At 39.8% G+C, this 14,216-nt stretch overlaps 1 protein-coding gene and 1 pseudogene across 1 annotated transcript in view; one reads left to right on the top strand and one right to left on the bottom strand.

Annotated features, from left to right (window-relative positions):
- DNAI1 (dynein axonemal intermediate chain 1) overlaps positions 1–14,216 on the bottom strand; it is a 62,942-nt gene that overhangs the window by 36,913 nt on the left and 11,813 nt on the right. The window contains exons 2-3 of the mRNA XM_011381433.1: positions 3,107–3,139; positions 118–216 (exon numbers count right to left, since the gene is read on the bottom strand). Of these exons, the coding sequence (XP_011379735.1) occupies positions 118–216; positions 3,107–3,139 (132 nt within the window). The remainder of the gene's footprint in view (positions 1–117; positions 217–3,106; positions 3,140–14,216) is intronic.
- Positions 1,037–1,991, top strand: LOC111732248 (annotated as a pseudogene).

Genomic DNA, 14,216 nt, shown 5'->3' with positions numbered 1-14,216 from the left:
CAGGTATCAGGAGATACCTTATACCCAGGTTCTGTGCAGGCTCTCAGTCAATACTATGGAAAAATGCATCTCTGAGGCTGGAAGAGGTGGGAGAAGGGTAGGATGCTGCTCACTCACCGCATCGGTCAACTCCAACTGGTCAGGAGGTCTAACTGCAGCTTTGGACTGGGCCCATTCGTCTGCCCCCTCTCCCACTTCAGTCCCTGAATCTTCATCCTGGACAAAAACCTCATATGAAGATCAGAAGTGTCTGATCTGCTTGGGCAAGTGAGCATGTTGCAGGAAGCCCCTTCATTCATAAATCCTCCCAGAAACCAAGCTCTGCCCCTGATACATAAAATGCAAAATACACAACAGACCTCTCATGGAATAGTCCAAAGGAACTGCTCAGGCCAGAGTTCTCATTACCTGGAAGATAATGGCCACCTCTGCCCTGGGAGTCAGGGCTTAGCTGGAACATTGTGGTGGGTCTTTGGCTCCAGTAACGGGGACCAGAAGAGCTGGCTCCTCACTACTGATTCCCACACAGCCTGGAAATAAACGGCTGGGACCAGCTGCCAAAGGCAGAGCTTTATGCAAAATGTTCTTTAAGCTATTTCACTTCTAATTCATATTTTACCTTCCAAATTGTCACCTTAAGGTTACTCTGACAGCAATACTCTCAGTACTCAGTAAATTTAAGCCTCACAGTCCCACCAGATCCTTGGAACAAAAAAAATCAAGGACTAATTTTTCCTTTCCCTGATAGTTAAACACTTTGCCAATGTGACCCATGACATATTAAAAATTATTCATCTTCACAAACAATCAAAAATAGGCAAAATAAAACAATGCAATTTTTTCCCTATAAAAATAAATAAAATAAAATAAAATAAAAATAAAAAATAAAATCAACCAAGTTCAACAGGTAGCAAGAGCAGAGAGCAGACCCCAGAGAGCCCTGAGCAGCCCTGCTGCTGCCCTCTGTCCCAGTTACCATCACACTTGGGAGAAGCCGCAGCTGCCACAGCCAGCCCCAGTCATCTTTACTGTAACCATGAGCAGCAAGGCTGAGACCCAGCAGTAGCTTGCTGTTCCCACCCTCAGTACTGCCAACATCAAGCCTGGCATCACAGGCAGCGGCAAGGGAGCAGAGCCCCTGGGTGGATTCACATTGGCAGCACCTACTGCCAGAGACAAGAAGATGATCTCAAGGAATGTTTTGGGAACAGTAACATGGTTCAATGTAAGAAACTGATATGATTTCATCAACAGGAATGACACCAAGGAAGATGTATTTGTACACCAGGCTGCCTGCCATGAGGAAGAATAACCCCAGGAAGTACCTTTGCAGTGTAGGAGATGGAAAGACTGGAGTTTGATGTTGTTGAAGGAGAAAAGGGTGTGGAGGCAGCAAATGTTATAGGCCCTGGTGGAGTTCCAGTGCAAGGAAGTAAGTATGCAGCAGACCTTAACCGTTAGAGATGCTATCTATGTCTCGGGGGTCCTCCGCGCAATTACCAATGGAATTACCAGAATAGTAAGAGTGAGGAAAAGAATGAGGGATTGAAGAGTGCTCCAGGAGGCCCAGCAGGCCCTACTGCAGGCAATGGTTCCCGCCTAACTAAACGCAGAGATGCTACGAGCATCCAGTACAGTATTCCAACCCTCCTGTGCAGGGAGATGTGATGGAGGGAGCTGACAACCAGGGTGCAGGAGAATAAGGTAGACCAATGAGACAGAACATGTATTGGGAACTATAGACCATGATTCCACAGGGCCCTCACTGCCAAAGACAGCCTACAGAGGACGGCAACGAAGAACATATGGAAAATCAAGGAGATGAGAGCCAAGGTCAGCAGCCACCTCAACATCAGTACTTCCAAAACTTCAATTATTGATGCAAACGACTAGAAAACCCTAAACCACAAGATGGCAAAGAGACTAAAGTAGCCGATGCACCAGCTGAGAATTTTTCCGCTCCCCAGGCCAAGCAAGGCAGGGTTGAGTAAATGAGGGCTTACCGTCTCTTACCATCATCTGGTTTAGTCATTCAACAAAAAGAAATAAATATGAAATTCAGCAGTAAGAAATGAACAAAAGATTGGAGCTAAAGACCTTAAGTCCTTGTTTTTTGCCTGTTGACCAAATAACTAGAACTATCTACATTATCTATGCAATATGTGGTTTTTATCATTTTTACTTAAAGACATATTTTTTTTGGTAATGGCAATCGTTTTTTCTAAGTCTGGTTTTTATCAAAACATCTTTAAAGTTTTAATTGTTTCATATCTGGTCAAGTTGAGATTTTTAAGAACTTCATTTTCAATTTGTAATAAAAGTTTACAACTTGATTTTTTCAAAAAAGTCGACAAAAGCACCTGTTAATAAAGGTCTTAAATAATTTTCTTTGTGTAAGAAAAGAATAATAATAAAACCAAACAAACAAAACTAATATCCAGTGTTGATGAGGCTGTGGGGAAATGGGGAGCCAGAAATTAGCACTATCTTTCTAAAGAGCAATTTGGAAATATTTATCAAAAGCCTAATAAGTATTTACACACTTTGCCTCACATTTCTATGTATAGAAATTTATATTACTATAACTGAAAAAAATTAAAATTAAAATTAAAAGTCATATTAAAAAAACAACCGAGGATATGTCCAGAGATTTAAATGCATGAAAATTTGTTGGAGGATTGTTTGTAATAGTAAGAAAAAGAAAACATCTAAATGTCCAACAATGGGGCAAAATTAAACTGATTATGGCACAGCCATAAGTAACTATGGTAAAATATTACATAGTAATTTAAATGATGCTATAAAAGTTATTTATAGGCAAAGGAAGGTACTCTAAATATATTATGTAAAAAGCATATTATAAAATGGCATAAAGTTTGAAATTCCATCTAAAAATAAATACATATAATTTTTACATATGCATAGAAATAGCTGGGAAGATATAATATCACATGTTAACTAAGAGGTTTCCTGGGGTGGTAGGTTTAAGGGTGATTTTAATGTTCTTTTTGCTCATTTAAATTTTCTAAAAAATATATAGCTAATATTTTCAAGAGCAAAAGTGCTATTAGCTTCTTGCTGAGAGATTGTGGTGTTTCAGACTTACTCTCTTCCTGGTTCCTCTGCTCACTGTGTTGCTCTGAAAGAACACAAAAAGAAGGTAAGTCATAAGCAAATCTCCATGGACATAACAGAAACAGTATTACAGGGAGGCTTCTGCCCAGGGGCCTTGCAGAGGAGGGACATTTGGCTTTCCCAAGTCTCAAAAATAGTCCTCGCAGGGGCAACATGTGCATCTTAGCCCAGCCAAGGAGGTCCTGTATCTGAGGCAACTCTATTCCAGCATCAGTGGGACTGACCCAGGGAGAGCCCACCAGGTAACCTAGCCCAGGGCATGTCTTATTTGCAACTAGTTCAACAAACATTTTTTAAAAAGCATATTTTAAGTGCTCAGCTCTGTACTAGGCATTAAGGGGATTCTGAGGGTAGATTATATTCCTAAACACTTGTTTGGGATGAATGTAAGCTCTTTCTGAGCAGGTACTTTGTTTTGTTTACTGCAGTCTCATAATATAGTAGGTGTTCAAAAATACTTGTCAAATGAATGAATGAATTCCACCAAACCCATTAGCAATCATGATCCTTGGAAAAATGTTTTTCCTCTCTGGGCCTCAGTTTCCTCATCAGTAAAATGCATAAGATTGTATATGATGACCTTCCAGCTTTAACATGCTCCATTTTTATGTTCCCAAGAGCAGCATGCTCAATTCAACTTGATAAACATTTATTGAGCATCTATTTATGTGTCAGGCACTAACCTAAGCAGTGGGACAAAGATGAAGAGAGATGAAGCCCCTACCGCAGTTTGCTCAGGGTCCATGGAAGATAGATGAGAATGATTAGTGCTCGTCGTTTACTCACGTGCTCCCTTACTCACTCATTTAGCATTTGTTCCTTTGAAAGCCTGCTCTGTGTCAGCAATAGAGATATGTGTGCACAGGGTGCTGCTGTAAGTGCTTGGAGGCACTTACTCAGCCTGAGGTACATAAGAAAGGCTTCCAGAGGTGGCAATTTCTAAGCTGGGTAACAAAGGACAAGTAGGGGTGTCCAGGTGGAGAAAATATTTTTCAAAAGGGCTTTTTAGAAAAATACAGCGTGTACAAAGGCAAGAGGAGAACAGTGACAGAGATAGTAAAATGTTCCACCAAACAAACGAAACCCTGCAGTATGTACAGAACAATAGGTGTTTCAGATGATAGAGTAAGAGGGAGATCAGTGGAGGCTAGAAACGTGAGGGAGGAGCTCTGGGAAAAAGCAGGCCTAGAGCACTGAAGAAGGGGTCAAGGCAGCAGAGAAGTCAAAGGGCACATGGTGGTAGCAGCATAGCATACGGGAAAGAGACCTCTGCTTCCAGCTCTGTGATCTTGGGAAAGTCTCTCCGCTTCAGTTTCCGAAATGCAAAGTGAAGGAAGTAGTTTGATTAGATGGGCTCTTAAGCCTTTACATGATAGGATCTATGGGAGAGGCTTTGGTGGTGGAGGGGAGGAAAGGGAGAGTAGAGCATGTCTCAGCTAGGGCTGAGATTGTTGCTGGTAGGGCAGGCAGCAGGATTCAGATTTCTGCCAGGTTGCCAAGGTTTCCAGTGATGGGATCCCTTCTCTGAGGCTAAGCTGCATGAGCCAGAAAGCTGCTTTCCTTTGAAGAGCCTCTGATCCCTAAGGTAACGAGATGGAAGCACCACAACATCCAACAGCTTTCTGGCCCACAACAGAGAACTGGAGGGCCAATCCCAACCTGAACTGCCAGCCTTAAATAGAAAACAAGATCCAGTTACCACTGCCCCCATAAATATGTCTGTAAAACATTTATCTGGCAATAAAAGAACTGACAAGGCAATTTGAGTGTAATTGTTTTTGGCAGTTGGAAATATTTCAATTAACACACTATAAAAGCCACACTACAATAAATGCAAAACAGGCCAGTGAAATCAGCTACAGCCCTGACTTCCCAACCATGGCGAAGGAGATTGAATGTCAGGCTGCCACTTTGGGCCCTTGGTCTTCCAGAAGGAAAAGCTTGAAATAGACAAGCCTGAATTCCTGAAAAGCTTTTGATGGTTTCTCCCAGAAGCCATCAAACCACAGAAGAAGAAAGCCCAAGCTCTCTTCCCTGGCCCTCAGAACCGTATCATCTGGCCACAAGTCTCCATTCTAGCCTGCTCTCCCACCCTTCATGTGTAAGGTCTTTGAGATGCAGCCCAGTGAGGCTACTCACATTTCCTAAGCTTGGACTGTGCTCTCCCACCTCTGCACCTTTGCTTTTACCATTCCTCTTACCAGGAATGCCATCTTCCCCTTCCCCCTCCCTGCTTGCACTGTCTCTGCCTAATAAACCCCTATCCAACTAGTTTCTGCTGGTCTTTCATCAAATTCTGGTATATTATCACCTTTCTCCAACGTCCCTCTACTCTTCCTTTCCTCACTTGGAGCAAAGCTCTGCCCTACCTTCCATCACCACCACAAATCCTGGCTGATGAAGGATAAAATGTATAAATACTCTGTCATCTCTGGGTTTGGGTCTGCAAATGGGGACAGTATTGTGAAAAGAAACATAATACTGCAGTACACATAGGAGGCAGCTTGGAGATTCTAACAAGGGAGGTCCACCATTCTTACACTATTAACCAAAGAACATCCTCTATTCTTGAAGAGGTCATTCTATTTGGCCAAGGAGTGATATAGGAAGAGGAACCATCCCTGCCTCCCTGACCACCGTGGCGGTCAATAAGCCTGGTGATCAATGGGATTACAGATGTCCTAGCCGAAACTCCTTCATAGTAGATCATTTTCCTACTCTCGTTGTTACAGATTTTAGTGTGAACATCTGACAGCAGCAACTGGTAACAACTCAGCTGCCTAGTAGTTACTTCTCAGTTCTCTTACAGGACCTGATATTACTGAGGGCTCCCTCGCTCCTTCTTGAAACTTCTCCAACTACATTTTTTGTCACCAACCTCTCCAATAGTTCCTTCTCAATATCTTTGACCTCTCCAGGACTATATGCTTGACCTCCATAGTGTTCTTATTCTCTATATTCCCCACTTGGGTGCTCTTATCCCCACTCATAGCTTCACCTCCCACCTTATGAAGACGCTCAAATCTATTTCTGTAGCTTAGACTTCTCAGAACCTCATGTTTGAATTGATGATGAAGTACTCAAACTCAGTATCTTAAAAATTGACCTCATTATGTTTTTTTCCACCCCAAACTTGTTTTTTCTAGAATTTCCTATCTCACTCACTGCACCATCATCTATTAAGTCACCCAGGTTGGAAATTACGAACCATCAAAGATGCCCGCCTTTCTCTCATATTCCCATTAGCATCATATTTCAAAGTCTAACAATTCTCTTTAATATCCTTCATAACTATCCTCTCTAATTATACCTCTCTTAATTCAGGCCCTTACTATCTCTTGCCTAACTACATTTGATTTCCTTGACTCCAGTTTCTCTCCACTCTAATAATGATATCATTGTCATAATTTTTGGCTATTGAGCATTTACTCTGGGCCAGTCATTTACTAAATAATTTATCTGTTTAAATTATCTCATTTAATCTTCACAAACATCCTATAGGATAGGAGCTATCATTATTCCCATTTTACAGATGAGGAAACTGAGGCATAGAGAAATTAGGTTACCAACCCAATGATGGCCAGGATTTTACCAAACTTCAATCGCTGTAAGTGGTCTTCCTAAAACATACATCTGATCATGTCACTCTCTTGATTTAAAGCCTCCAAGGAAGGGCTCCCCATCAGTTCTGAGGTGAATTCTAAGCTCCCTAACACAGCATCCATCTCATCTCCTACACTTTTCCTCCCACAACCATTGGGAGGCTGCTATGAAAATAAAAATTCTGGTCAATCTAATAGATAATTATTATTGCCACCTATTGAGAATTTACCTGCACTTAGATCTGTTTTGGTATATGACCCATCGAAGAGTATAAGCAACTCATTTGTCTCTGAGCATATTGTAGGGGCATGTAGGGAGACCAAAATTTCTTAAGCTGTTCCTAATTATGAAGATATAATATTTTAAAAACAATATGAGATCAGGTGTACCCATGAAGCCTAAATGTGGGCTTTGAAGTCAACCATACCTGGGTTTGAGTCCCCTCACTCTGCTAGTTCTACACTCTAGGCAAGTTAATTCTCTTCTCTGAACCTCGATATCCTCATCTTTAAAATGGGCATCATTTAAAAGGCACTATCATACACCTTCTCAGACAGTCATAGGCTTATAAGAATTAAATGAGTTGATGTAGATAAGTTGCATACAGGGGTGCCCGGCCAGAGTTTGTGCCTGATACATGACAATTAGCAGCATTATATTCCCACTTATAGATTCTGCTCTGCCCTCAGCCATACAGGATTTGTGTGGTCCTTACCTACTAAGAAGCACATGCCCTAGGGACGACTAGACCCTTCAGCAGCTCACATCTCCACTGAACAGTTAAATGTGGAAACATGACTGTTCCTGGAAAGAGGGGCTCTTTGAAGCATGCAAACCCACAGAGGCTACATCCTCCTGCCTGGGGCCCAGGAGACTTCGTTTACCATTTCAATTGTCTTGGTCCTTATTTTAAAACTCACTAACAGGTTTCCATTAAGCTAAATTGAAACTAAATACCTCACCAGCTTGCAGTTTCCTGTTTCTAAAAGGGTAAAAGCTCTTAGTCCCAAAGGAACAATAATTCACCAACAAATCCTCTTCTAGCTATACAGACTGCATTTCAAATCTCTGAGTCTAGCGTAGTGTCTAAAGCACACAGAAGGCCCTCCTCCATACATGTAGTTGAAAGAAATTTCAAAAATTTGAAATACCTGATGAAGGGTAATGAGCACTATCATACACTATTTTGTATCATACACTATTTTGGGCGTGCCACTGATGGCAAACTTTTTACAGGGTTATTTGAATATCTACCAAAATTTTAAATGTAGATACCCCTCAACTCAGCAATTCCATCTTCTTGAATTTTTTTCCCCTAGAAATACTCATACATATGCACAAGATGTATGTACAAAATCGCTTGCTGAAACATCTGTAATATTTTTTAAATAAAAAAACCCCTAAATATTCATCAATAGCGGCCTGGTTAAATAAATTATGGTATAGCCATTCAAAAGGATATTACACATACTTTTAACAGAGTGAGGTAAACTTAAATGTATTGTTATGGAACGCTCTCCAAGGTGTATTGTTAAAAAAAACAAGTGACAGGAGTAGATGATCCATCTGCTTACTTTAAGAGTATATGTATGCTTGTGTATTTGCATACACATACAAAATTCCTGGGAGAATATATATCTGTGGACAGTGATTTGGTCCAGGGAATGTGACTGGGGAATTGTGGGGAACGGGAACAATACTGGTCACCTTACACTCATTCTCATGGTTTTAACATTTTTCATGTGAATATGCATTACTTTTGTAATTTAAAATGGTAATTAAGAATTTAAAAATCCACCAAGTACAGTTAAAGAGATTTTTCTTTCCTATTAATATAGTGTTAGCACAGTGCTCAGAATGCAGAAAAAGGGGATACAAGACCAGGCTCATGCCTCCCTGAAAAGCCAGGAGGACAGAAGCCAACCCTAGGGGACCCTTCCCAGATAAGGCTGCAGAGGGCAAGGCAGGGTAGGGTTTAAAAGCTCAAGTTCTTGAGTATGCCTCAGCTGGATTCTTGACTCTGCCACGAACTAACTATATGTGAGACCTCGAACTACATATTTATTCTCTAATTCTAATTCTTTCATCTATAAGATAGAGAAAATATTAGTGCTTTCTTCCGAATTGCTGTGAGGCTAAAATAAAACAATGCATGAAGAGCGCAGCATTCAGTAAGCCCTCAAGTAACGGTGGCAGTGTAGACCATGTAGTTGTCATTATTTTATTATTCTATCGTGCATAGCAGTTGAATCCCATTCTGAGGTCGCTTATCGAATAGTTAAAAAGTATGTTGTCCAGGTACTAAGAATCCCTTATCAGAAAGAAGTCAATAAATTTCAAGGCGTTACAGCAGGGGGATGACAATAAAAATAACTTCCATTTCTGTAGCATCTTTCAATTTGTTAAACACTTTCAAGTACATTTTATTTGACTCTTGTGGATTAATGTTGAACTCTGTCAAATTTTTTTCTGAATCTATTGAAATGTCATTATATGATTTTTCTCTTTTCTTTAGTTAATGTGAAGAATACCTTGATATTTTTAATTTTGAGCTAACTTTGCATTATTAGGATGGACCCCACTTGGTCTGACCTATTATTCTTTTTGTTATTGAAGAGGAATTTTCATGCAAAAGGCTAATCAGCTCTCTGTTCTGCTTCTGTACATATGCTAGCTGCATGGGCTGTACTCAAAATTGACTAAAGACTCACCTTCCCTTTTATTTGATGTAAGCAACAAATGTTGCTTTACCCCCTAGCAACTCCCTCTCTTTGTAACACTTTGTAACTACCTGCAACCATAGCAACTCCCGCTGCTTTGTAATGGTCTGAGGACAAATTAACCAATCCGCCGGCACTAAAAAAGGTCTATATAAGAACTGTTGCAACTGAGCTCCTGGTCTAGATCTTCAGAGCACTGGCTCCTCTGGGACTGCTGGCATAATAAACCTGAGTTCCAACTCTCTGAGTGCCGCTTGGTTTCTCACCAGTCTATTTTTGGATCTTTTCTGCAACATTATTGCTGGCATAGACTTGCTAATATTTTGCTGGATTTTTTTGCATCCATGTTCATGAGGATATTGGCCTGTCATTTTTTTCTTGCAATAGCTTTGATTTTGATATCAGACTTATGCCGACATCATCAAATGAGTTGGGACTTCCTTCTCCTCCATTTTCTGTAAGACTTTGTATAAGATTGGTGTTATTTATTCCTAACATGTTTGATACAATTCATCAGTGAAACCATTTAGGCCTGAAGTTTCTTTTTGGAAAGGTTTTAAGTTATGAATTCAATTTCTTTAAATAGGTATGGAGTCATCATACTTTCCATTTCTTCTTGTGTCACTTATAGTAAACCATATTTTTCGAGAAATGTTTTCACTCCATCTCAGTTGTTCAATTTATTGCCATAAAGTTGTCGATAATATTCTCTTAATGTCCTTTTTAATGACTGGGGAGCTGTAGTGTTATCTCATTTTTCATCCCCGATATTGGCTATTGTGCTTCCTTTTTACCTTGATAAGCCCTGCTAGGTTTTATTAATTTTATTAATGTTTTCAAAGAACTCCTGGCTTTGTCAATTTTCTTTATTGTTTTTCTCATTGTTTCTATGAAACAATAAAATAAATGACTAAATCAATAAAATAAATGGAATTGATGAAATAAATCTTATTTTGTTATTTTGGATTGAATTTGCACATCTTTCTATGTTTTTTAAGGAGAAACTTAGAACATTGATTTAAAACCTTCTTTTCTAAAATAGACATTTAAAGCTATACATTTCCATTAAACACAATTTTAGCAGCATCCCACAATTCATGATATTATATTTTCATTACCATTCAATTAAAAATGTTTTCTAATTTGCCTTGTGCTTTTTTATAGTTACATTTGTTTTAATCAGATACTTATTGTTGAAATCTTTTTAAAACTAGATGCTTATTGCTATTTCTTAATTTTTCTATTTTGAAATCCATCCTTTAGCTACATACATTTTAATTTTATTTTTATAATTTTTTATTTTTCAGTTATAGTTGGCCTACAATATACCATATGTTTCAGGTGTACAACATTGTAATTAGACATCTAGATTAGACATCTATATAACCCACAAAGTGATCACGCCAATAAATCTAGTGCACCTCTGACACCACACACAGTTATTACAATATTGTTAAATACATTCCTTATGCTATACTTTCTATCTCCATGACCATTTTGCGCTGCCAATAGGTACTTCTTAATCCCTACCCCCTTTTTCACCAACCCCCAAACCCCTCCCATTTGGTAATCCTTAAAATGTTCTCTATATCTATGAGTTTGTTTCTGTTCGTTTGTTTTGTTCCTTAGATTCCACAAATACATGCAATTATATGGCATTTGTCTTCCTTTATCTGACTTACTGCACTCAGCACACTATCCCCTATCGTAAAATATCTTTTTGCATCCTCTTACTTTTAGTCTGTGTGTGTCTTTTAATCTGAAGTAAATCTCTTGTAGGCTTGTAAGGGTCTTGTTTTCTTATTCAGCCACCCTATCTTTTGATCGGAGCATTTAGTTCTTTTTCATCTGAAGTACTTATTGATAGATATGTAGTTATTGCCATTCTTTATTTAGACTTTTGATACATATTTTTTTCTTCTTCTTAAAGAAGTCCCTCCAACATTTTCTGTAATATTGGCCTGGCGGTGATGAACTCCTTTAGCTTTTTCTTGTTTGGGAAGCTCTTTATCTGTCTTTCAATTCTAAATGATAACTTCACTGAGTAAAGTAATCTTGGTCGTAGGTCTTGGGTTTTCATCGCTTTGAATATTTTGTGCCAAGCCCTTCTGGCCTGTAAAGTTTCTGTTGAGAAATTAGCTGACAGTTGTATGGGCATTCCCTTGTAGATAATTAATTGCTTTTTTCTTGCTGCTTTTAAGATTCTTTGAATTTAACCTTCAGCATTTCAATTATGATGTGTTTTGGTGTGGGCCTCTTTGAGTTCACCTTGTTTGGGACTCTCTGAACTTCCTGGGGTTGTATGTGTATTTCCCTTGCCAAGTTAGGGAAGTTTTCCATCATTATTTCTTCAAATAGGGTTTCAATTCCTTGCTCTCTCTCTTCTTCCAGTACCCCTGTGATGCAAATGTTGTTACGCTTGACATTGTCCCAGAGGCTTCTTAAATTACCTTTATTTTGGGGGGGGGTTCTTTTTTCTTGTTGCTGTTCTGACTGGGTGTCCTCTGCTACCCCACCCTCTATGTCGCTGATTCAATCCTCCATTTCATTCACTCTGTTGATTCCCTCTAATGTATTCTTCATCTCAGATATTGTATTCTTCATTTCTGACTGGTGCCCTATTATGTTTTCCATCTCCATTTTTATGGGTTTTTTTTTTTTACCTCTTTCTTGAAATTCTCACTGAGTCTATCTATTCTTCCCCTAAGTTCCTTGAGTGTTCTGAACTCTACATCTGGTATGTTGCTTGTCTCCATTTTTGTGAATTCTTTTTCTGGAGCTTTGTTCTGTTCTTTCATGTGGGACAAGCTTCTTTGTCTTCCCATCTTGGCTGCCTCCCTGTGTCTATTTCTATGTATTAGGTAGGGCTTCTAAGTCTCCCAGTCTGAGTAGAATGGCTTTATGTAGTAGGTGTGCTGTGGGGCCCCTTGGCATAGACCTGAGGGGTCCAGCTGCAGGCCAAGTTCAGCTGCAGGCTATGCATCTCCGGGGCCACCTGGTAAGAGTCACCAAGCAATCCACATATAGTTGCTACCTGTGCTGGGCTTATAGGTGCCTTGAGGGGCTAAATCAGAAACAAGGCCAGCTGCCAGTGGTGTGGGACTTGGGGCTGCTCAGCACAAGGTACAGGGCATGCTGAGGCCAGATGCTGCTGCTTTGGGTTTTGTGAGCCTTTCAGAGATTTTATGAAAACTCACAGCAGGAGCCAAGACAGCCCATTTGTTTGGAATAAATCACTGGAAGCAGCTGGGTGGGCCCACAAGTTGGGAGAGGCAGAGTCTCAGGGAATCACCTGGGCAGAGCTACCTGTGTTATCCAGGTTGATGGTGCCTGCATCTACAAGCTGGGAGCAGGGAGGGCTCCACAAAGGAACAATGGCTTCTCCCTGCACCCCTGTCCAGGTGCAAGCTGCCCCTCCAGCCCTCATCCTGAAGCCTGATAGCTCAGCACCTCCCTGTATGTCCCTGGCCCCACTCAAGCTGCTGCCCAAGTGCTGGAGTTCAGAGGGAGCAATTCCATCAATAAGTAAGGCTGGTGTGGGGCCTGTAAGAGGGAAGGCCTCCACTTCCTGCAGCCCTCCGTCTCACTCAGCTGCAACCTGAGATTGTGGGGACTTCTTTTCCTGGCACTGGAAGCATGGGCTGGGGAACCCAATGTGCGGCCAGGACCCCTCACTCCTCAGATGGGGAAGGTGGCTCTGCAGTCAAGATCGCTCTCTTGATTCTCGATCGTCACATGCAGTTGTGGAACCAGGCTGTTTTGCATCTCTGCCCCTCCTACCGTTTTGAGGTGACCTGTTATTTGAAGTGACCTAGTTACAGGGCTTCTATTCAGCCAGACCTCTAGCAACTCCGCATACTGGTTGCTCTGTAGTTTTGCTATAATTTTGGTGTGATTGCTAGAGGAGGCATGTACAGTCTCTATCTTCTACGCCATCTTGAATCTCTTGTGCTTTTTTTGACAAGTGTTATTCAGAAGTATGTTCTTTAATTTTTAAATATTTGGGGATTTTAAAGATTGATATTTATATTTAAATTAATTACATTTTGGTCAAACTATTCTTAGTATGCAGAAATTCCTTCTTTTATGGATGGGTATTTGAATTGAATTAAAAGCTGTAAAATTCTAATCTTTTCAAATATATTGAGACTTATTTTATGTCCCAGTATATGGTCTATTTTTATGAACACTCTGTAGTTCTTGGGTGTAATTTTCATTTACAGTTCTTGGGTGTAGTGTTCTATAAACGTTAAGTAGGCCAAGTTAGATGACAGATCTTCTATATCTTTCAATTACTGAGAAAGGAGTGTTAAAATCTCCAACCATCATTGTGTATTTTCCTATTTCTCCCTTTAGCTCTGTCAGTTTTTGATTCATATATCTTAAAGTTCTATTAATAGGTGAATACATGTCTGTGATTTTATGTCTCCTCTTGAATTGACCCTGTATCATTATGAAATGTCCTTATCTTTGGGAATCTTCCTTGTCTTAAAGCCTACTTAGTTCTGATAATACAGTTTTCTTATGCTTCCCACTTGTATATTTTTTCCACTGTTTTATTTTCAACCTTTCTATGTCTTTACATTTAAACTATTTTTTATAGGCAGCATACAGTTAGTCTTGTTTTTTTTTTTTTTTCTCACCTAAGAAACTCTGCCTTTTAATTGAAAGTATTGGTCTTTCCAATGTTGGTCTTTGTTTTTATTTTTATTTTTCAATTAAAGTTGACATTCAATATTATTTTATATTAGTTTCAGG

This window comes from Pteropus vampyrus, unplaced genomic scaffold, assembly GCF_000151845.1.
Source record: "Pteropus vampyrus isolate Shadow unplaced genomic scaffold, Pvam_2.0 Scaffold436, whole genome shotgun sequence".
NCBI lineage: Eukaryota > Metazoa > Chordata > Mammalia > Chiroptera > Pteropodidae > Pteropus > Pteropus vampyrus.
The sequence above is the reverse complement of the archived record's forward strand: the minus strand, read 5'-3'. Positions and strand labels throughout refer to the sequence as shown.